A 24,546-nucleotide genomic window follows, 5' to 3' on the forward strand; every position below is an offset into this window, starting at 1 on the left:
TTGTTTTATATGTGTCCGAAAGTCACCCATAATGTTCTTTCCTCGTTTACAAATAAGCAGTTATCCGTGAACCTTTCACCTACTTCTTCTGTTGTTATTTCTATTTTTGTGCAAGCGGGTCTCCTTCTGAGCTTTAGTGAAGAGTTATATCACATTCTAGTCATTTTATCGTCAGAAAACAGTACGGTATCAGCTTGTATTAAATAACTTTGTAATTCATTTATGAATATCAATTCATGCTATCTATGTTAGCAGATGACGACAGGGACCCAGTGTCAATCCCAACGTCGTAGCTTTTCTTTGCTCTTGAGAAACCTTGGCCTTCAACCAACATGTTTCGTTCTGTTAACAACTTGCGTAAATTTGAAAAGCACAGTGGGATTTTTTAACATTCTGTTCCGTTGAGTCAAATGGAATCGACCTTATTGCGCCATACCCCTATTCAAAGTGAGACACTTTGATACATTGTTACTATTGACTTTCAGATGTCAGGAATATCTTCGTTATTCGCTTTGAACGCCAGGTGTCTAGTACTGTTGTGTATTGTGTTGGAGATCATGAGACGTAATTACTTTGTGAAATTGTTGTGTGCTGTCTAACTTATATGCGTGGTGTAATGTTTAGGTCGATCGTCAGAAAATATTCGCGAAAGAAATTGTCTGAATAATATTACGAAATCAACAATGGCTGCAATTCTTTCACCATACAGCACAACAGGATTTTGTAAGTGTTATTTGATGACGAATTACTGTCTGACTTATTTTGGCAGTGTCATTTTGGTAGAATGTTAAGTGTTGCAGGACAATATAATAGTGTCACTCTTCAACACTCTATCTAGTTATTAGAGAATAGCTGTGCCGTTCCGTCATATCTACAGAACTTACGCAATGTTAGTTGACATCTGTATAGTGAATGCAACAGGAATTTGGTTAACTGCCGTGCGTCTGGAGTTGTTTGTTTTTGAATATCACTCGCAAGCAATGTGTTTGTTTCAGACAAGGCGCCAGTATGCAAAGGTTTGATGGGCACCATGTTTCTGACGTGCACCGCAATGAATGTGCCCCTGTTGGCACATATGCGGAAGTATCTCGTATGCAAGTTGCCCGATATATTTGTAGAGGGTGAAGTAAGTGGATACTTAATCTACATTTATGCAACCAATTCTTCTGCACGTATTATATTTTATATTACAGCATGAGGAGTGCGTTTGATGTCCATATGAAGTTGCCCATTTTTTCTGTAACATAGTATCGAATGATTTTTTATTTATTTTTTAGTACTGTTGTTAACGTATACAAAATTAGCCCATTTGTTCTACTGATATATTACTATTCTTCCTACAGGTATGGAGATTACTCACATCCCGTGTTACATTTCTGGAGACAAAAGATTTGGTCTGTGGTGCCCTTCTGATTTATTACTTCAGGTATATTACTCATAATGTACTATGCATGTAGCTTGCCTCCACAATGTTGTAGAAAGCACAGTGGTAAACAAGCAGTGGGTTAAATTCGTAATTTGTTGTGACCTTATGAGTTTGAGTTTTCTTATTGTTTGGCCAGCAAATTTTAAATCATACAATGCCGAAAGACATTGGCAATTGGTACACAACACCTTAAAAGGTAACACGTTTAATCAAGGTGGACGAGTGAGAGTAAAAGGCTGGAAACAGTTGTGGAACATTCAGGAAACTCGTACTAGATCATGTACAACCATGAATATTTTGATGCATAATATGTACATTTATCAGACGTAAATTAAGAAAGATGTAAGTTGGACCTCCTATGCAACTTCTACGCTTATTCCCTTGATGTGCACTTTCTGTACTGTTTTGACATCAGAAAGAAATTTTCCACACAGAGAATTGTATTGCAGAACATAATCTGCATAATTTTGCTGCAAGCCACAAGTGTTTCCCCTGACTGTCGTGGCCAGCTCCTGACGTAGCTGAGCAAAAATATAGCACACCCACACATTACAATTTCTTGTTTTGTTGCTATGGTGACTGTACTGAAACAATTTACTGTTAGTCACTTTTTCTGATCCAGGCACAAACAAGGTGGGGTATATACACATTTAGGGGACGTTGTGAGAGGAAGAAAAGGAAGGTGCTATAAAAGGGTAACATGTCGTCCATGCAGTTAAGATAATCTAATATTGTGGGGTCAATCCATACCAAGTGGTCCCGCACTGGTTGCTTGACCGTCTCAGAAAAATTTTGTATTTGCTGGGTGAATTCCCCAATGTTTAGTAGTCATATATATATATATATATATATATATAGTGTATTATTTTGAAAGACTGGCCATATTTGTTCCAGGTCGCATGCGTTTTTTCATATTTGCAAGCATCTACATTTTTTTACAACTGTTCAGTTGTGGATTGTCCTAAACCTTTCAGATAAAATGCATTTAGTTCAACACACTCTGGGCTACAAATTAACGTCATTATCACTTAGCTGAAAGTATTCTTTAATATATTTTTAATAGTTCAAAGTTATCAGCCACAAATTAAAAAACCCAATTTTTGAAGAGTAGTTTTCCAAAGAAAGATTAATTTCTCAGATTTAATATTTTTTGTGCTATTACACTGTATAGTATAGTTACTTTTTATATTGTATCAATGTTGAGCAGCTTACACTTTAAAAAATACAGTATTTTAAAAAATAGATTTTTTGGAAATACGGAAGCGTCCGATCCCACCCATCTGCTTTGTCCCATGTCATCACAAATATGGCGGAAACGACCATAAACCACGATTCCAATATGGCGCATATAAAGTCTTTATGTACGCATTATGAGGACGAAAATAAATCGAGAAACACACACACACACACACACACACACGTTCCGCAAAAAGCCTAATGACACCAACGGAACAAGCGTGGGAAATATGGGGTTTTAGGGTGGGGACAAACTAAATATAAATAATTTTAGACACCCACCCCCATACAAAACCACGCAAAACGATGAAAAAAAACAGACATCACAAAACTCCCCAAACACAGTATCATCTGGAATCGGACACTCCCCTTGACGTATATAGCTCATCAGCAGCTCGCTATCTCATAAATTGGGATCGAACAATTCCCCTTGACCGAAGTTTGATATCATAAAGGTCTATTAACTGTGAAATTTTCTGATTTTTATTTGGTCCCCCAACATAGATATTGCAGGCCACACTCCGTGAGAGTGGCGTGTTTGTAGGTGTTGTTTTGATGTGATCGGTGGTGGTCTCTGGTGGTGTGTTAGGTGATGTTTTTGGTTTACTTTGCGAGTGTGGCGTCATGTGTGAATTTTGGTAAATTGCTTTTTTTTATGTCTTTGGTAGGTATGGATATAACTGACAGGGTCAACAGTTTTCGGTTGTCGGCTATGATGGGTAACAGTGCGTTGTCTCTAATAAAATTTCTTCAACTATTCGGATTTTTGGATGAAGTCGTGAAGTGTTCAGTGTGTTGTGAAGAAATTAGGCTTACTTAAAGTTCCGGCGTCTCGGACCAGGGACGGCTGTATGTGGAGCTGTCATAAGGATAACAGGTCAAGGGAAGTGTTTGATCCCAATGTGTGGCTGTGAATGTTAGTATTGGTATCGGGAGATGTTTTTGAGCTATATAAGTCAAGGGAAGTGTTAGGTCCTAATTTATGGGATCGGGAGCTGCTGTTGAGCTCAAACTTCAATATAAATTTCGACTTTGAAATTCAATTGGAAGTTATGGAAAAAAAGATTACAAACATGTGTCAAAAATATGTTTTTTAACATCTGAGATATCTGGTAGGCTAATCAAATAAAGTATGTACCAATTCCATAATGTCACACACCACATTACACTAGCTAATGAGCATTTGTCGAAACAATGCTGTGGTAATTTTCAGCAGGCTAACAATTTCATCTGCAAGCATATACAAGTCTGATAGTTGTCTTCCCCTTACACCAACAGTTGTCTACTCACACTTATTTAGCTAGAAGTTCTAGAAGTGTGCAGTTCTGTTGGTGTTATTATTAATGAAGCATGTCATAAAAGTGTGTTTGGAGTGTGTCCTAAAGACATTACTTTAATCGAAGAGTACAGTGAAGAAAAAAAAGTGGTGTTTTACTTAAGTCGGCGCAGAGGTTAAATCAACGTGCAAGTGCCATGAAATGAAAATTTTCGTCACCTTTTTGGTCATTCTTGTATGGGCCCTTTTGAGAAACATAAGAAACCTATAGCAAAAGGTCTGTGAGAAATAACATTTGATTATTATTCTAAAGATAAAAGCCCTTTTGTCAGTCTCATAACAGGAAAATCATTGTGTCCAACATGTTATTGTAAGATATTTGTAATTCACAAGAGAAAGGATAGTGAAATCTCAGATACCGAATTTTGTACTTGTCAGAAACCATTAAAAAAGTAGATACAGCTTGTGAAATTCTGGGTATATTGCCTGCTAGTAAAATTAGAACACGAAGTCAAGATAAAAGACCAGGTGCCTTGAATACAAAAATTGAGAAAGTGGCAGCTACAGTCAAAAAGAATTTGTTAGTTTCATTTCAAAATACAACATAGAAAAATTAAATGCAGTACTTCAAACAAAGTGGATAAAATAAAGATTATCAGTTTACTGCCAAATTCTTGGAGTTGATCAAAAGTTAGTGATGAATTTAATGTGTCAAGAGTGTCTTGTTAAGTTAACAAGGCAATTGGTAAAAGAACACAGAATTTTAACAGCATTACTAAAGTTATTAAGCATAATGACAATAACAGCTGTTTGATGTTTGGTAAAAACGACTGTGTTTCTGTGAAAGAAAATGGTTCTAAGATTGAAAGACAAAAATGATTAATATTCTGTAATTTAAATGCACCATTCATTGAATTTATAAAAGAGAATCCTGACATTAAAATTGGAAGATCAAAGTTTTGCCAGTTGAGACCAAGATGGTGTATTGTTGCAGGGGCATCTGGCACCCATAATGTGTGTGTGTGTGTGTGTGTGTGTGTGTGTGTGTGTGTGTGTGTGTTTGTATCATCAGAACGTAAAGTTGATGATAGATGGGGCCAATCTTAGAGTTGACTATAAAGACCATTTGGAAGTTACGGTACGCGATATTGGCAGTTACAATTCTATGATCAAGGGAAAATGTGAAGATTGACCAGGCAAACAAGCCTTCCTTGACTTGATTGAAGAATCTGAAGATGACGATTTGTTGATACAAACAATGGGTGACACAAGACAGAACTGAAATGGTGACAGTCCTAAAATCATGAAGAGTTTTTTAAAGTCTTGGTGGTTAACTTTGAAAATCTGAAAATGCATCATTTTATTGCAAAAGCTCAAAGTAAATTTTTGAAAGACAAAGCAGACCTTGGCTGCTGATGAATGCTTAGTTCTTGCTGACTTTTTGGAAAATTATTCCTTTGTTGTTCAAGATGAAACACAAAGGCACCTCTGGGTAAACAAACAGGCCACAGTTCATCCATTTGTAGTCTACTATAAAGATGAAGATAAACAGCTTGTGCATCATAAAGTGACTACCTTGAACACAAGACTGCAGCAGTGCACATTTTTCAACTAAAATTAACAAACTACATTAAACAGCACCACCCTTCCATAAAAAAATTAATTTACTTATTTTTTCTTGGACCATTTGGTACGGATTGATCCTTGAGTCATGGGACAGTGGCACAGAGATGCTAAAGAAGCTGAACTGGCATACTCTTGAAGGTGGGCATAAACTCTCCTGAGAAAGTCTACTAACGCAGTTTCAAGAACCGACTTTAAACAATGACTAAAAATATGCAATGTCCTACTTATCGCTAACATAGGGATCGTGAGGACACAACTAGAATAATTACAGCTCTCGCAGAGGCATTCAGCTGTTCATTCTTCCAACACTCCCTATGTGAATGGAACAGGAAGAAGCCCCAACAACTGATACAACGAGATGTATCTTCTGCAGTGCAGTTCATGGTGGTTTTTAGAGTATAGATGTAGACATTGAAAATGATTTTTCATGTAATTTTAATGTGAAACAATTTTTCCCACCACAGATATTATAATTACTGGCCACACACACATTGTTTTAATACACTTTATAACTTTACAGTAAATACTACTGTGCATCAAAAAATCTATGACTTGACTCATATGATGCTATGTCTATAGTACAATAAAAAAATACAGCAATTAATACATGTGCAGTAGAAAACATATTACTGCAATATTAATTACATAAATTACAAGTAGTGGTGTTACATGTATAGGATTATTCAAACTTATGTAGATACTTTCAAGAGATTGTGAAAATTGTTCCTATTGAGGTAAGGCATTATATGATTTTATACATGGGTACAGCAACTCAAGGTGTGTGTGTGTGTGTGTGTGTGTGTGTGAGAGAGAGAGAGAGAGAGAGAGAGAGAGAGAGAGAGAGAGAGAGAGAGAGAAATCTGCAGCAACTTGCATACCTGCTAGACCAATGGAGAAGGCAATTTGCGTGATGAGACCTCTGCTAGAACGAGTCCACAACTGCAGTGTTTTGTAAATTAATGACCACATTTAACAAAGCTCCATTTACGATTACGTATAGATGTTTAATGAAACAGGATGTCTTTGTAAAGGCAAAAGCAGTGGTTGGCCCTCTACGTCTGAGGATATTTTTTTGAGCTAGGGAGAGGAAAGAAATCCTTTATATTGACATTTGAAATAGGGGCTCACATAAACAATGACAGTAATAACAGAAATGATACTTGACAGTACTGACAATGATAGTACACAATATGAAATAGTGGTAGGTATTATGCTAAGTTAACATTCTTGTGAATTTTATGTGCGGTAAACGAATTCTTAATAGTAGACATAAATGTAATATAATTACGTAGCTCTGCCCAGATATTAGATGAAAACAAAAAACAATCCATCATTTCACACTCATGCAAATTAAGTGGACCTGAAGAACGCACTGCTGTAAGAGAGAATGATGGTAGTAGTATCATGGATAGCCTTGTCAGTTGTCATGTTAAGGATAGCTCAATGTCAGTATTATGCAAGAACAAAAACCCAATACCACAAGGAAGCATGCTACAAAGCACATATGTCAAAGTTTCAAAAACACTTTTTAATTTGTCATTTTTGTTTTTTTAGTATGGGACAGTGGGAGACGAGTTCCTTGATGGCTTTTGTAGGAGGACTGTTTCTTGTCTGTACATTACTGTAGAGATTGTAACAGTAGTATGAAAATTGTTATGGCTTCTGCTATCACTACAAAACATTTTACAGAAGAGTAGCTGTGGGCATTGTTTTTTTTCTTAAATGATTTTTTTGGATTATTGATTAAAAGGTGCTCCTGAAACTTGACATGCAGTGGTATTTAAAGTGTGCTTTTTAGCGTTTTGGGACTGCTTACTTGAGGTATTGGGTTCTAGCTCTTGCATAATTCTGACAATGAGCAACCCTTAAAGTAACAAATGACGACATTATCAATGACCTTGCTACCATTGCTTTTTCATACAGCAACACTATGTTTGGGATTCATTTCATTTGTGTGTATGTAATGATGGACAATCATGCCACATGGGATTTGTTGTTAGTTCCCATTTTCCTAATTACACACTTGATATGGTGCATTGCACATACTGTTGATTCTTTGTTCTTGTCAAATATCTGGGCAAAATCTCACAAATTACAGATAATATTATGTCAAGTATTAGTAACAGGCTTCTCTTCTTCCCTCTTCTGTCTGTGTTCTTGGGCTAATCTCAGGAACTACTGTGGGGATTTTGATTCAGCTGTGACTAATAGATAGGTTGATTCACGAGGAAGGTTGCGTATACAATTTTATAAATATTTTGCGGAAATTGGCTGTATAGCGATGAATTAAAGGCTGCTGCTACTGTGAAAATGATGGCAACGCCATCCGACAGTACAGCCGCTGCAACTACAGACAACAGCAAAGTTTGAGCAGTATCATTTAGGCCTGGTCTGGTGGAAAAGCACATGTCTGAAAGCCCGTAGGATGCAAGATAAAATCCCAGTTGGACCACAGATTTTTTGCTGCCATTTTAACCTAGTGTTCACGCTCAATGATGACGTGGACATTCACCAGTTGCAGAACAGAGTTTGGAATCCATGTTAAACTGTAGGTGTTATTTACAAGAGTAAAATCAAAGTTGTGTTTGGTAGTCTAGAGTTAAAGTGTGTGTTTGGTAATGGAAACATCGTCGGATCAGATCCTGGCTGGACCAGAAACATTTTTCTTTATTTTCCAACTGAGCTGTCACCTCTCAATGATACAGAGATGCAACACAAATGAAACATGTTTTGGATTCCGTATTAAATTGTAGGTTCCCTTTTCCCAGTTGAATAACTAGCTAGGGAGACACAAATCACCAAAATGATGTCCAGTTGAAGACTTACACCAGGACATTGAGCCACATGAAAGAATTTACATATACATACAATCTCCTTCTATACATGCTATAAATTAAAGTCCCCTGGCACCTTCTTCTGCGTATATATGGGCTAATCTCGGGGATTTCTGTAGAAATTTTGATAAGGTTTTCACTAATAGATACATTGATTCACAAGGAAGGTTAATTTATAAATGTTTGTATTTCTGAACTATGATGAATTACAGTTCCATGCCCTATTTTTCTGCCTGTATGTGAAGGCTGTTCTCGGGAACTGCTGTAGAGATTTTTGCACATGCAGCAGGCTGGTGCGACCACCGTACCGACAAATGAGTGGTTGCAGACCCTTGATTTAGGGCTCTCATTGTTAGCGGGTTGTGGTCAGGCAGTCTGTTTGTGCCTGTAGGTGCTGTAGTGTGCCAGCAAGTGGCATGTTTTGCTTATGCTTAAATTATTTAATTTATTTGAAAGTGATGAAACAGTTAGCTAATGCTGCTGTCAATTTTTAAACATAACTCAACATACTGCCGCTTAAACAAATTTACAGCTACACCAGACAAGTTGTCCAACTGTAGACGTATAGTGCTACACTTGCAAAGCTAGCTGGGCTGCAAGTTGTACATAAATATCAGAAGAATGTGACTTAATGAAAGTGCCTACAGCCATGTCACGTTATGTATTACCATTGTCTCGGTAATGTTAGATATCCTTTCTGTTATTACTGTCATTAATGTTTTTGCCATGTTCCTCTATTTCGGATGCCATATAAAGGAAAGGGTTGCTTTCCACTCCCAACTTCAAAATAAAATTCCCTTCTTGTCTGTACGTGTAACAGCGTTACTTGTAGTTCATATCATTAATATATGAGTAATATGTTTTCCACTGCACATGACCATGCATGCGTGCTAAGTTAACATTCTTGTGAATTTTATGCACGATAAACGAATTCTTAATAGTCAACATAAAAATATGTGTAATATAATTACGTAACTGTGCCGAGATATTTGATGAAAACAAAAACAGACCATCATTTCACACACGTACAAATGAAGTGTGTGTGTGTGTGTGTGTGTGTGTGTGTGTGTGTGTGTGTGTGTGTGTGTGTGTGTGTGTGTGTGAGAGAGAGAGAGAGAGAGAGAGAGAGAGAGAGAGAGAGAGAGAGAGAGAGAGAGAGAGAGATCAAGGTAAACATTTTTTGACTTACAACATTTACTGTAAATTAATGTTTTATAATTTAATATGTGTAGAATATTTATTATGGGAATAATTATTTCACATTAAAATAACACAGGAAAACATATTCAACATGTGCCATTCACTTCACCCATGTGGTGATGGGACATGTTTACCTTGTAAAGTGCCAACCGGTAAGAGCTGGTTTGGCCCCTGATGTTGTGTAATACATCAACTTTTGACTAGGTACCATGTATCCCTTCCTCAATTATTATAAACGTATTGTGTTGTAAAAGTGCATGTCATGCATTCTCATGTAGTTATTTGTACCACATATTTATCCTGCAATGCAGTTAAAGCAAATATATGGAGTATAATAAAAAGAATGTAGTTACAAAGACGAGGATATATTGAGCCAAAAACAAGGTTGCAGACCCAATGGGAGAAGTGATGCCTAAAATACCAATTACCTTATCTCTATTCAGACCAGACCTAGCACTGCTATTGCTGCTACTACTCCTCAGTTTCACACCAAGCCTTAACCCAGTGTGTGACCCAATAACAATTGTTCATCAGTAGCACAAAAAATAATATACACAGAGGGCCTTGAGTGTTACCTGATAGTAAAACAATCACATAGATTACATTACAACTGCCACAAAACTAAAGAACTGGGTGATTTGTGTAAAAAGACAGTGGAATGTGGGAGGGACCACTTTCTAGTAGAAAACACTAAAAGTACAACTCACAGCCAAAATGAGAAACAGTCCTAAGCAAGTAGAATGCTACCACATTGATACTCAAACACAGCAAAAAAATATGCAGGAAAAGAACTCAAAAAAAGAACCCTGAAGAAATGTGGAACTGGTTTAGGAACGAATGCATTAAGGCGGTAGCCAATAGCCAAGAGAAGAGGAGCCAAGGAGAGCCTAACTACAAGGCACAGATTTTGCACAAGGCAAAGCACAGTTTGGATAAGTATGCAGGAACTACCCAAACAATCCCGAGGAGAGCAAAGAGAATGTGTGTCAAAGGAATGAGAAAGGAGGATCAACAACATTTTTTGGGAAAAGAGGCTCGATAGATGTACCATGGATTCAACTTCTTTAAGGAGGGACACCAGAGCTGGCAAAAGTCTGTCGAGGACACCATTGAGTTCAATGTTGCTGACAGATAGAAATAACACATCAGTGTGTTCCTCAGCTTTTGTTTGAGTTATGAACTCCTGATATAGATTTAGAATTACAGTCTCTTGACACGTAGATTTAGCTTAACCTCCAGCTCAAATGCAGGAGAAGATGGAATCCAGGCGGACGTCATTCAAACTGGAGCAGAGACTCCACAAGAGAATTCTCCAGCTTATCAAGAGGATTTGGATTGTACAGGAGATTCCAGAAGATTGGTATACAGCAGTTACCTGCCCTACACACAAAATGGGCTGCACCAACTGCAGAGGAATAGCACTCCTGAACATATGCCATAACATCTTGTCCAGAGCATATATGCCACGGGACAGCTGGGAAATCTGAGAAAAACCTGGGAATTTTTTAGAATTTTGGAAATTTTTCATTGCATTACTTTTCAGTTAAATTTTTGTAATTTTGACTGTACTCTAACAAAGAATTTTACGTTAGCCTGCTACTGTAGAATAATACTGCAGCAATAAAACATAAACAAGAGGGAAACACCAGTGTAAAACTTATAACCAAACCCAGAGTGCACATAATAGTTCGTCAACAGCTAAATGTGTCAGAGGCTTCAGGACGAAGACTGTGTAATACTTCATAACAGCTGCTTTTGATGAGCATGGCGCCACAAAAGTTTATATTTCTAACAGGTTGTGGGAAAATATTCCAAATGCTGCTTTGACAAGTGTTAAGTTTCAAAGTAAATTTCCTTTTATGCAATATGAGCTATGTTAAGTGTGAAAATGTGTGATGAATTTCTTAAATCGCTGAGTGATTGAATCTCATTCCAAACTTAACACTTCGAGGACCAGCCAATTAAAAGAATTTTAGGCCCAGAAGACAAGAAATTGGTCATCATTTATAATTTTGCAGGCACATTTATGTTTGATATATTTTAAAGGATAACTCAAAAAATAAACATATAAAAGCTTAGCTTTTTTGTAGCTATACTACATATATATTAATTTAAACTATAAACTTTGGCTATTTGTGCATCCGCTCTACTTAACAGTGATTGTAGCTATTGGCTGACTACATAAGGTGTCCTATGTTCTGAATATCTGTTTTCATTTGCTGGTGAGATAACGTGACGTGAGCTGTTATTGGCTAACAAAAGTACATTGCAATCTCGATTTCAGTGCTTCGGAAACTAACGTACTGTGTTTGGTGGAATTCATATTTATACTTCCATAATATGAAAATATGAAGCGTACATATTGCTGTGCACAAAGATTTTTCTAAAGTGCCGGGAAGTGCTGTATAAAACCTTTACCAATTCAGGAATTGTTAAGTTTTACAGTTCTGAGGTATATTTTCACCCATGAAAATGTGTATTTTCACCCAAGAGAAAGTGTATTTTTATCTGGGAAAAATCCGGTAATTTCTTCCCGTATCCGTGTATTCACCCTGTTGGCCAACTGTATATAGAACAGAATACAACCATTTGCAGAAGTAGTGATTGGTGAATATCAAGGTGGTTTCAGAAAGTGCTGTTGGATTGCGGACAACTGTATATTGAGACAGCTCACCGAGAAGACATGGGTATACGACAAAACCTTCATTTGCTTTTCATAGATTTTAAGAAGACATATGGTTGTTTTCACCAGCAGAGCCTGATGGGTTGCCTAACTGAGTTTGGAATACCAAAAAAACTCGTCAGTGTAGTAAGTTTGTTTCACTGATACAAAAGGCAAACTGAAACTTGGGGAGCCAAGTCATGGAGACCTTTAACATAAACAAAACCTTGAGACAAGGAGATGTCGTGTCACCAATATTGTCCAATCTGGAGCTTGAAAAGATGATGAAGGAAGCTTTCCCTAAGAATTTCAAAGGGATTGTGGGGGAAGGTGAGAAAATCACATCTTGCATTCGTCGACGACATGGCCGTGTCGTCCAGATCTAAGGAACAACTAATGCAGATAAGTGACATTGTGGAGATGGCAGCAAGCAAGATTGGTCTCCATGTCAGTGGATCAAAGACCAGATACCTGATGGTGAGCTGAACTCATGTCTGATCCAAGAGACCCACTCCGGCCACTGGTAGTCGAAACATAATTCTACAAAGGGGTTCACAATTTTATGTATCTAGGGGTAATATTTACAGAAGACACATCATGTGAAATGTAAGTCAAACCGCAAACCAGTTGTACTTCAGTTAGCTTTTTAAATCACTCACTCTTTTTAAGAATTTCAAACTCCAGCTGTACTAAACACACCTCCAACTTGTAGGGATGCATCATAGCAAATTATGGAGTGTCTGAAAAAAATACTTAAATAATCTTCTTGTCTTTGAGTGGAAAGTCTTAAGGAAGATCAATGGTCTGGTACAAGATGAGATCACAAGTGGATGAAGGATACAGCATAATTGTGAGCTGGATGATATCTACAACAGCCCAAATATTGTAGGCATTATCAGAACCGAAGAGCTTGTATGGGCAGGTCATGTCAGTTGATTGGATGAACATCAGTGAGCGTTTCGAAATCCATTGATTTTACTATTTGCGGAAGAAGACCACAAGGCAGACCAAAGAAAGATGCAATTGAAAATGACTTGCCACAGAACATCATATAGGGCGATTGACAGCAGAAAGCAGGAAACTTCCCAACTTTCCCTGTCATTTATATTTAGTTTAATTATCCATTATTATTTTATTGTATATCATATTTTACATAATTAAAATATTATTATTTTCTTTTCTTTAGTTGTATTCCCCTCATCCTCAGTTCTTCCATGTTTCTCATTTTTGACTTGTTTCCTCTCTTCTGCCCCTCTACCTCCATTTTGCTCTTTCTTGCCATAAAACTTATCTGCTCTTCAGCTATTTTGTGAGGTGTGTGTTATCTGTGAAATCACATGCTTTCTTTCCCTTCATCTCATTTTTATATGCTAGGAATGTTTGGCCTGACTGCTACATGGACCAGTGACACGGCAGCATCAGAAGTTTGTTTAAACTTTGTGCCCAGAAGGAAAATGAAGACTGAAATCTTTATACTCATCACTACTTATTACATGCCTGTCAATTGGCAGTTTGTCTTAAAGATGAGTGGTTTTTTCTCTCAACCATTATGTAACTTTGGGGAAACTCAGTTGTAAAATGCAGTTGAAATAAGAATTAAAAGTAGCATTCTCAGGGTTAAAAATTCATGTAAACCTGTATTTATAATGTAATGTAATTGGATAGTAAAAAATTAACTCGCAAAGTGGTGCCAGAACACACACATAAAAGTCAAGCTTTTGAACCCAGTGGCTGCTTCTTCTGGCATAAGGGTTGAAGGGGAAGGAAGAGGGGTGAAGTAAAAGGACTGGAGAGGTCTAGAAAAGGGGTAGACTTCGAAAAAGTCACCCAGAACTGCAGATCAGAGGAGATGACAGGATGAGAAGAAAAGAAGGAAGATCTTTCCTCCTCATCTACCCTGACACGTGGTTCTGGTTGACTTTTCTGAATTATACCCATTTTCCTACATCTCTCAATCCTTTTCCTTCACCACTCTTCCTTCCCCTCAGGCCTTTCTGCCAGGAGGAGCAACTGGCTCTGAAAGCTTGCCTCATTATAACCTTTTATTGTGTGTGTTCTGCCACTGTATGGTGAATAGATTTTTTTATCTATCCAGTTACATTACACTAAAAAATGGATTTACGTATAACATGTTTGTTTTTGTGTGTTTTTTGTCTCTGCAGTTGAACTAAGTCCAAAAACAAAGAGTTGGCATAAAATTTAATGCTTTCTGTTATGTCATAGTTTTAAACAGCTCATAGCATTCTCTAGAAGTGCAATTAGTGATTTAACTTTAGTTATGGAAAAGTAAGAAACTGTGATATGTTGGTAGATGCTGATTTTTGTAATTCTTGTTTTTCAAATATTCCATACTTCACAGGTAACTACTTGAAAGTGAGAGTAGTGATCAGTCCTTTCCTCTTTGAGAGAATGTTAAAACTGCCTCAGCTGTACAACCAGGACATAATGCAAATGTTATTGTCAAGCAGCTGTGCTTCAGCACTTCTTAATTTTTTTCTTCTCTTTTTCAGGATATTTGAGAGGCGATATGGTTCACATAAGTTTGCTTCATATCTTTTGGCAACCTGTACAATAGCAACAATTTTAGAAACTTCAACAATAATGATTCTCCAATATTTAAATATGGATGTCCATGGAGGTGGTTACCTTCCACCAGGACCGTAAGTAGTTATGTTTTTGTAACCCAGGTTCAAACGATATGTAACTTTATATTATGTAACATAACAGGCATTGTGTTAATTTTAATTTGTGTTAGTAAATATCATGTCATGTCATTTCATTCTAATGTGTTCTGTCATGCATAGGGAATGGGACAAATACAAAATCTTTGTTGTAATTTGAGGTGTTGACATAACCATTGATTGTGATTTTTTACAATCTGCACACATCAAAAAACATTTTGCATCACCGCGGTTCCCGGAACTCCTGAAGATAGACGTTGGCTGTGGATGTTGTGCCACAGACACAATCCCTCCGACTGTTCAGAGATGTCACTAAACCTGCCCAGTCCATGATAATTTGATTACGTACCATTATGCATGGGAATGAGGGACTTCTTACCCAAGAGCCTCCCTACTCCTCCTTAAGTGGTATTGAATCACCCACACTCAGTGTCCTGGTCTGTCCTTATGCCACTCGCAACCCCATATCCCTGTGTCACGTGCAAAACCTGCCCAATTCATCCACCCAGGCCTTCCTATTCCAGTCCTCTCACAGGATTGTTCTATCCCCCTATTAAAGCAGACCTGTCATATACCAAATCTGACACAATCACAGCATAGCTTTCTTTCTTCTTCTTCTTCTTCTTCTTCTTCTTTTCCCCCAAACATGAAAACCAGATAGGTGTCCATCAGAGAGAATGGCTGCCACCAAACTGTGGTCAAGAACAAAGTTGACCGTCTAGTGGGGGAACATGCAGCTGAGCACAGCATGCTCGTGGCACCAATCTCCACTAACCCACTGTCTCCACATCTCTAACCAACAGTTTTCCCTTTCCTCTGTCCTATCACTGCCTCCCAGTCTACACATCCACATCATCTTTGTTGTGGCCACACCTCACTGGCTCTGGTACCTACCCATGTATTAAATGTTTTGTTCGTGCAGCTGCTGCCCCTTCCTCCACACTTGCTACCTCCCTCCAAGCCACAAGCTACCCATCACTTTCTCCCTCTACCCATTTCAACCAACATAACACCATCCCACCCTAGTCCACCTGCTGGACTGCAGCTCCAACATTTGGTGTCTAGCTGGCACAAAGCTAGCAAGCTTTCAATATTTCTGTGCCTGTTGATGACTCAACACTCAGTTACTTTCCTGTTTGACAGTAACAGTTACTACTCTGATGTTTCTGCTGCAGATACTCATCAAAAATCACATCTCCTTTACACTGAAAGATTATCGCACTTTATTTAAAATCTTACATGAACTCCTGAGCGATCTCAAAAAGACAAATTTTTCTGTACGTAGTGATAATGCTCTGTTCTAAACTTCAAAACAGTGTTGTCACAAGGATCATGCATTGTAACCTTCATATAACTTAAACAGTATTATATAGGAGAGGAATGATGTGCAGGATGGGAAGTAGATGACTGAGTGGGGTGACATTTGCCTGAGACAGTAGTATTTTACTGAGAAAAGCAAAACAAATTCCATTCTTAGGAGAGGTTTCCTTATTGCTTCACTGGCAAAGGATAAAGCAAGAGCAAGCAAATACTGCACTTGTCTTGTGGATTAGCTGAATGAAAAACATAACTGCCAAAGGCTTGAATTTAAATTGAAAAAGAAATCATGACAACGCGATAACGCACCTTTCAACCAAAGCTTGTTGTTGATGATAGTTGGAAGTACAGATCATTGGAAAATCCACTCCGTTCACTATATTTGCCACCCTGTGTGTTTCACTTACACCACATCTAAAGAAATTTGTAGATGGAAAGAGAAACAGAGTTTAGTGAAGAACTCATTCTTATCCTTAATCGGATTCTGCATAATTTCTACAGTATGGAAACTACTGACTGGAAAAATATTTGACCATTAAAGGGACTACATTGAAAACTGATTTGCTTTCCATTTCAGCCTTGTTTCACTGCTACACCAAGAATTTTTACATTTGACCTTGTGTTATACTCGGAGATACTGAATAACAAATAAGCAAACATACAATGAGTAAGTTGTTTTAGCTATGCAACATACCATTAAAACATAAGTTGCTATCGGTTTACATTTTGCAACTATTTGTTAATGTCTTTCAAATGTAAATACTAGTTATGCCATTCATAAAGTTCATGTGGAAGGGGTGGTGTTAATTATGTGGTAGCAGATACTCTCTTCAGTTGCACATTGTGCACTGTTTAAGACATTGAGTTGAACGGCGCAGTATTTTGGCTGGAGATTTTTTTATCTCAAGTATACCTCGATAAGGCAAACTAAAGTTTTGCCCCTAGTTGCAAAAATGTCATGTTTATGCACAATGCAGAAAGAGAAAGGGAAAAAGAGAGCTTCATTAATGCTTTTACAAATGGGTCACTGTCACTCAGTAATTATGTACCCACAATTGAATGTTGAACAACATTTTTATTGAAAAGTGGTTTTTTGATTATTCTTTGAAGTGTGATGTCATAAGTTATATGGATAGTGTCTGCAGTATTTTTGTGTTGTATCACAGCCGTATATAGGTCTAGTGAGCAACATAGTTTCACAACATAATGTCGTTGATGGCTTCAGTTGTGTTGTTCAGGATTAGTAAGATGGCAAGCATATCAAAGATCGTGATGCTGTTATTCTGCCTTAGAGCAGTAACATCACAGTTGGCACTTTTTTTATGGAGTTTGTGTAGACAGCCTGTAACATAACCTGAATTCTGTACTAGTTTGGCAGGTGAGAAGATTGATTTGATACAGTCCTCAACACTAGTCTGTCTGGTGTAACTCTCACCACTGTGTAACTGCTACACTCTACATCAACTTGAAACTGACTACTGATGCCCCCACAAGTTAGACCTTACACATTGGTCCATTACCAAGTTGGACTATTCCACCATGATGTGTCATATCTCTCGAGAGCCCTTCTTCTAGTCAAGTTGTATTGTAAATTTCCAAGGCTCCCCCCCCCCCTTCCCCTCCTGCCAAATATTGCTATTTTGACAGAAGGTGAGACACTATAACTAACAAGGAGACTAGCTTGCAGTTGGAGTTCTGTAATTGTTTGTATATTTAGTACATGAAATTCACATATCAATCCGCTAAAGCAGCTCAGTGCAACTCGATAGTTCTCGAGAATATTGACATTTGAGAGGAACATTAATTCACTAAACTTCAGGCGACTTTCACAATAGGTTCCGTAGCAATTTTCACAACAGGCTCCGTAGCTTGCTTGGTATTGTTGGAGAATGGTAATTGGGTAATTGATGTGCCACTAGTCTTCTTCTTCTTTTCCAAATACCTGCATCTTTTATATATAAAATTAATCAAATATGTGCTACTTAACACACACAAAATCATCATTTATAATGAAAATAGCTCATGTCTTTGTTTTTAATTATATATGACACATATTGCAAATATACATTCATAATTAACAATATTTTGTTAAACATTGTTAATAAATATTGCTTAAATTAAAAAAATTACATATTTACTAACAGTATTTTACAAAGTATCAATAATTGAGAAATTATACTTGCAGTTGTGCAATATGTAATTAGAAACAAGATGACATGTATTTTTGATGCTTAGATATGTGTTAATTAATATGTCGTCATTGTCCTAAGACTGTTTTAATGCAGCACTCCATGCCACTCTAACCTGTGCAAGCCTCATGTCCGAATAACTACTACAACCTACATTCTTCAGAATCTGGTTGCTGTATTCATCTCTTGGTCATCATCTAAGATTTTTATTCCCCACACTTTCGTCCAGTACTAAATTGATGATCCCTTGATGTCTCAGATTATGTACTGTCGTCCATTCATTCTCCTAGTCAGATTATGCCACATACTTTTTTTCTCCCCACTTTTATTTGTACCTTCTCATTAGTTGTGTGATCTACCCATTCAGTGTTCAGCGTTCTTCTGTAGCACCACGTTTCGAAAGCTTCTGTTCTTTTTAGTAGCATATATTTGGTGAAGTTTATATTCAAATATCTAGGGATTACCATTTTCAAATGGTACCAAGTGAGCCGCATGGCCCGTTGTGAAAAGGGCCTAACGTTTAGTGAATTAAAGTTCCTCGAAAAATGTCGAACTCGATTTTCTTGAGGATTCTTGAGAATTATATTGAACTGTTGAGACAGATTGGTAAGTGAGTTCTGAACTTCATATAAAAAATTATAAAAATCAGATTGACCAGTGTCCTTCTTGAAAGTGGTAAAGTGCCAGGCTATAGAGCCAAAGGCAGGGGGTTGATCGCCGATGATATTTGTGTGCTACGTTTCACTTCTTTCACCTCTGGCAACGCAAGTCAGTGTGAAAAATGCCATGTGTACTGTGGTTTGGAATCCACATTAAACCATCAGCCCTCTATAACTGTCAGTTCAGAAGTCAAAGGAAGGCAATGGCTTACTGCCACCTCTAAAAGAGCCAAGCCTTATAAAGAGCCATTCTGTTCAACTAACCCTTCTGGTTGATGGCACCTTCCTCTCCACCTCTTTCTACAATGTTATTCATTGTAGTTCCCTTCTTATACAAACAAATCACATATGAGAGTTTTGTCATAAAAAGACATAATACGTATTCTTGTCTGTACAATATTTCGTTGTTCAAACAGGATTGGTTATTTAATCATTTCTAGAGAACACATTTAACTCCTACTCTCCTTAACATCATGACCCCTTCTTTAGAGTTTGTACCACATTGATGTGCTGAGTTTTAACTTTTCCAAGTACGATCTCTCAGCTTCATTATCTGTGTCACTATATTTTCATTCTTATTGTCAAAAAGTTGTGACCTTTGGTGCAGATATTACAGTTACAGATGATGAAAACTAATTGTGCAGTGGAAGGGATAAAGATAACAACTCACCATATAGTTGAGACGTTGAGTTGTTATAGATATGCAAAGAGGCCTCAGAAAGATGCTGGACTTTTGGACTAATATTACTTTAGAGCTAACAGATTAAGCACACACAACAGATACTCACTTGTGTAGCATTATCCCAGCCGATAATACTGTGCTGCACTGCAGCTCAACTTGTCTAAATAATTGGCAGGTGGAGTGGGTGTGGAAGAAGGGAAAGGAGCGGAAGGGCGGGTTGCACTCTCCATCTTCTTTCTCCCTTCCCACTCCAACTGACAGAATTCCTCACTCCATTGGAGCTGTGGTGTGTGTGTTTGTGTGTGTGTGTGTGTGTGTGTGTGTGTGAGAGTGAGAGTGAGTGAGTGATTTGAAATGGTGGAATTTCTTAGTGGTCATATTGTATAATACTAAAGGCGTTCGGTTATGCACACTTGCCCTGAACAGTTAGATTTGTCAGTTTGGAAATCTTCTGTTTGCCACACAATGTCTTTTGTTAGTTCATGTAATTTATAAAATAAATCCCCTGGAAATTGAGTCAGTTGTATAATCAGCAACAGCTACTTCCTAAGAAAGTAAGTTTTGTCTTAGGGGGATGGCCATAGAAGTAAATTGTGCACTTACCAGTGCATTCATTGTATTAATAGGATTCAATTGGCAGCTGTCTCTATGATCCCTATTGTCTTAATTTATCCCTGTGGTCTTAATTGCTGATCAAGACCCTTAACCTGTATGCATTCTCTGCAGCATTAAAGGCCACGTGGACCAGAGAGGGTTCTCCAATCTATAGAGAGATTCCATCAAAGCACTGACCCATTTTCACTCCTAAAAAAAAAAGAAGAAACTGCAAAACTACTAATCACACTTAATTTTTCCATTGAATCATTTGTTAATGCCAATGATCAAGTCATTTTTGATTAGAGAAACTCAAGCTCTTTTTTATTTCAAATATCATAGGTTTAAAAGTGTACAAAGGAGGATTTAATTTTTCAGCTGGACTTCGACATTGCAAAACTTTACTATGACACTTTGCAACTCCTAGTAGTTGATCAAAACTGAGTAGCATATCCCGTAGTTTAAGATGAGATTCTTGTTAATGTTGATTAAATGGATATAAATTTTAATGAACTTTCATAATCAGCTTTGTGTCCGGTTTATACTTCAGTCTTTGGTGTGGGGAGAGAGAGAGAGAGGGAGAGAGAGAGAGAGAGAGGGAGGGAGAAACCTTAGTGTATTCATATTATGTAGTATAGTGCACCAGAGGTGGACAACTGCTGTAACTACAGAAGTCTGACTGATTGTCAATTTGCCTATCATGCAACTGAACCTCATGAGTGTGTGTAACTCATCCATTCTTGCAGTAACTACATTTCAAACTGTCTCTAGTTAGTCAAGCAACTGAATATAATGAATGTCAGTATCTCATCCATTGTAAAAATTAAGCGAAGCTCCATGTTCTAGCTTTGATGGGCCAATCAGTATTGACTGACCGCTGAGTCATCCTCTGTCAGTGGGGTCACTGGATGCAGTATGGAGGGGTGCAGAGTCAGCAAACCACTCTCCTTCCCAAATCTCGGAGCCACTACTCCTCACTCAAGTAGCTCCTCAGTTAACGCCACAGGACTGAGTTCACTCGTTCCTCTCCTCCCACCAAGAAAAAATCCCAGTCATTACCAGAATCGAAACTAGGTTCTCTACATAAGTCACATGTGCTGACCAATTTGCTATGGAGGTGGACTCATTAGTTGTAGAATCAGCATAAACAAAATTGATGATCATCATTACCCCTGGATTAACAGTCATGACCAAGGGACTGATAACCTCTGTTTTTATTCCCTTACCCACCAGTCAATCAATTAACCAGCCTAAACAAAATTGTGGAAAAAAATTAAGATTTTCATTACCTACTAAATGTTGATACAAATACTAAAACCACTTAGTTTTGTAATATTATTTAACTATTGTAGCTTTAAATTTTGATATGTGTGTTTTTCATATTATTTTTTATAATCATTCACATCCCATTAAGTTATGTTGTGAAATTGGTATCTTAATGCCTCTAGCTGCATATTCTTGGTTATCTGCAACATTTAGTAAGTTACTTTATTTGTAGTACTATGTTTTGCCAAATACTGTTGAATAAGTGTGTGTATCCCTGGATTAGAATAACAAAGTGATTGACAGTTTAGCATGAAAAGGGGGAGGGGGTCAATGTTGTCAGTTCGCTATTATGTCAAGTGCAGTATGGTTTTGGTAGCGGCAGCAGTGTGGTTCTGTAGTGAGTACATTAATGCGTTCCCTTTTAATGTGTGTTGTTGAGTTCACTTTGGAAGATCTTAATAGTCATACCATTTTCTAAGTAATTTCACATTACTTTCACAAATTCCTTAAAAAAATCTATAAAGAGAAACAGAGCACATAATAATAAGTCACAACAATTATTTTGCAGACTCCAGCTATCATCAGCAGCTGACCAGTAACTGACAACAGAGGTAGCTCTGCAATGTGACAACTATATGGATGTGTGATGTCTGTTCATTCGGACTCAAGACGTGTCTGAAAGAACAGACACCATGCATTCATATAATTGATTCATCTCGACGGACATTGAATCCGCCTTCTTCGGTGTGGATGCACAATGAGATAGTCAGCGCAGTTGTGATAAACATTGTGTCTGGATGGCGTAGCGGTTAACACAGCTGCCTAGCAGGCAGGAGATCCCAGGTTTGAATCCTGGTGCAGCATATATTTTCACATGTTGCTGCTGATTCCGCACAGTCACAATGCAGCTGACATCAGTAGTCCCCTTCCCTTCCCTTCCCTTCCCTTCCCTTCCCTTCCCTTTGTTCCTCCTCCCCATACACCTTCAGTTTACATATAAGATAAACGACTGTTCACAGAACAAAAGATGTGACTAAGCTCCTGCTCTGATTGGGTGTTGCTATGGTAGCTGTCATGTGAACAGCTAGCTGTCAGTCACTTTGTTGTTCTGATTGAAGTATAGCTGCATTTGTTTTTTACTGATTTGAGAACTTTTACTATTTCGTAACTTGCAGAAATCTCTTCTAGGTATGGCCTGATATTTCCATTGTTTGTGAGTTTCTTCTTTGATGTCCCTCGTGTTGCGCAGACTCATATTCTTGGAATACCTATTACTGGAAAAACTCTGACATATCTACTTGGATTACAACTTTGTTCCTCGTCATTTGCAAACGGAATTTCTGCAGTATGTGGAATAGTGAGTATAGAGATTTCTTTTTGTGTGTGCTTTTTATGATACCTAATTGGGCAACTTCTGTATTTGTCAGGTACCTTACCTAAATATTTGATTAAAGGATGAAATTTTCCTCAGTTGTATACTCATTCCATTGGTATGGGTGGACTTCAATGTCTGTGGTTAACTGCAACTATTACAACAGGATATTTGTAAAGTTCCAAGAGTATGTTTCAATTCTTTGTAGTGAATTCGGATGTTTTAGTGAGAAATTCCAGAATGGCTTTTAGGTTTTATCTGCAGTTTGTAGTTTTAATATTTTCAAGCTTCCTAAGTAATTAGTGGAAGTGAAGTTTACTTAGATTTTGAGATTTTTTTCAACTGTATCAGCTGTTAATGGTGGGAAGGGATGATTAGTTATATAGTTGAAGGGTGGAAAACTAAAATTCCAGTATTCTGAGAAGATTGCACCCAACATTATACTGAATGACAGAATTTGAATGTAAAAGTGATAAGAAATAGTCACTCATTTAAGATTGACTCGGAAGAGATACAAATTGATGAATATGTATAAAAGAGCATTTCAGATTAGACATGTACTGTCTGAAGGAATATACAGGGTGAGCACAAAGTCTTGCCCTCATTATAAAAGTTTATAACAGAGTAACTGTTTGACACAATAAGTTACTTTTGATGCCGTTACATAGGTTAGTGTAACTAGTTGCGACCAATAGATGGCGTTAGTGCTCCACAACACCGATGTGGTCTGTTAGGTCACGTTAGTTGCTGGCCAAATGGCGTCGAAGCAGGAGAAAGCGCAATATGTGCTCTGGTTTGACGAAACGGAATCGCCCATCAGTGTTCAGCGTAAATTTCGGTTTTCTTATGGACGCAGCCCTCCTGACGTTAAATCAATAAATCGATGGTATGCAAAGTTTAATGAAACAAGCAGTGTTGAAGATCGTCCTCGAAGTGGCTGGCCTCGTGTGAGTGATGCAACTGTTGGTCATGTTCAGCAGTCGTTTCAACAGAGTCTGTCTAAATCAACTCATCAAGCATCACGTGCACTTCAAATACCGCAAGCAAGTGTGGTGAAGGTTCTTCATGAAAGATTTAGGTTGTATGCTTACGAGTTGCAAATCGTGCAGGCCTTGCAACCGAATGATGTGCTGAATTTGCAACTGAGATACTGAGATTCTCAACAGGATAGATGGTGCTAATGATTACTTAAATTGCATATGCTTTACCGATGAATGCACCTTTCATGTCAGTGGAATGGTAAATAGGCATAATGTCCATATATGGGGTTCAGTCTCCACATGCTACTGTACAGTTACAGCGAGACAGTGACCATTTCTCTTTGCTGATAAATCCATTGCCGCTAACATTTACTTAGACTGTTTTGCAACAGTTCATTGCCCCACAATTAGAACAGTATCAACCATGGATACTTTACCAGCAAGATGGAGCACCCCTCCCCCCACTGGGCTTTGATAGTGCATGATTTCCTGGAGGAAACATTCCTGGATCAGTGGACTGGAACGAACGGTCCAACACCCTGGCCA

At 37.8% G+C, this 24,546-nt stretch overlaps 1 protein-coding gene across 2 annotated transcripts in view; it reads left to right on the top strand.

Annotated features, from left to right (window-relative positions):
- The first annotated feature begins 498 nt into the window (after positions 1–498).
- Positions 499–24,546, top strand: part of LOC126457245 (uncharacterized) — a 50,272-nt gene continuing 26,224 nt past the window's right edge. The window contains exons 1-5 of one of the 2 annotated variants that reach the window (XM_050093398.1): positions 499–723; positions 996–1,126; positions 1,344–1,426; positions 14,771–14,920; positions 22,837–23,005. In XM_050093398.1, the coding sequence (XP_049949355.1) occupies positions 684–723; positions 996–1,126; positions 1,344–1,426; positions 14,771–14,920; positions 22,837–23,005 (573 nt within the window). In that variant the 5' untranslated portion in view covers positions 499–683. The remainder of the gene's footprint in view (positions 724–995; positions 1,127–1,343; positions 1,427–14,770; positions 14,921–22,836; positions 23,006–24,546) is intronic. The other variant, XM_050093397.1, reaches the window with a different exon arrangement.

Source organism: Schistocerca serialis, chromosome 2 (genome assembly GCF_023864345.2).
Source record: "Schistocerca serialis cubense isolate TAMUIC-IGC-003099 chromosome 2, iqSchSeri2.2, whole genome shotgun sequence".
In the NCBI taxonomy this organism is placed as follows: Eukaryota; Metazoa; Arthropoda; class Insecta; order Orthoptera; family Acrididae; genus Schistocerca; species Schistocerca serialis.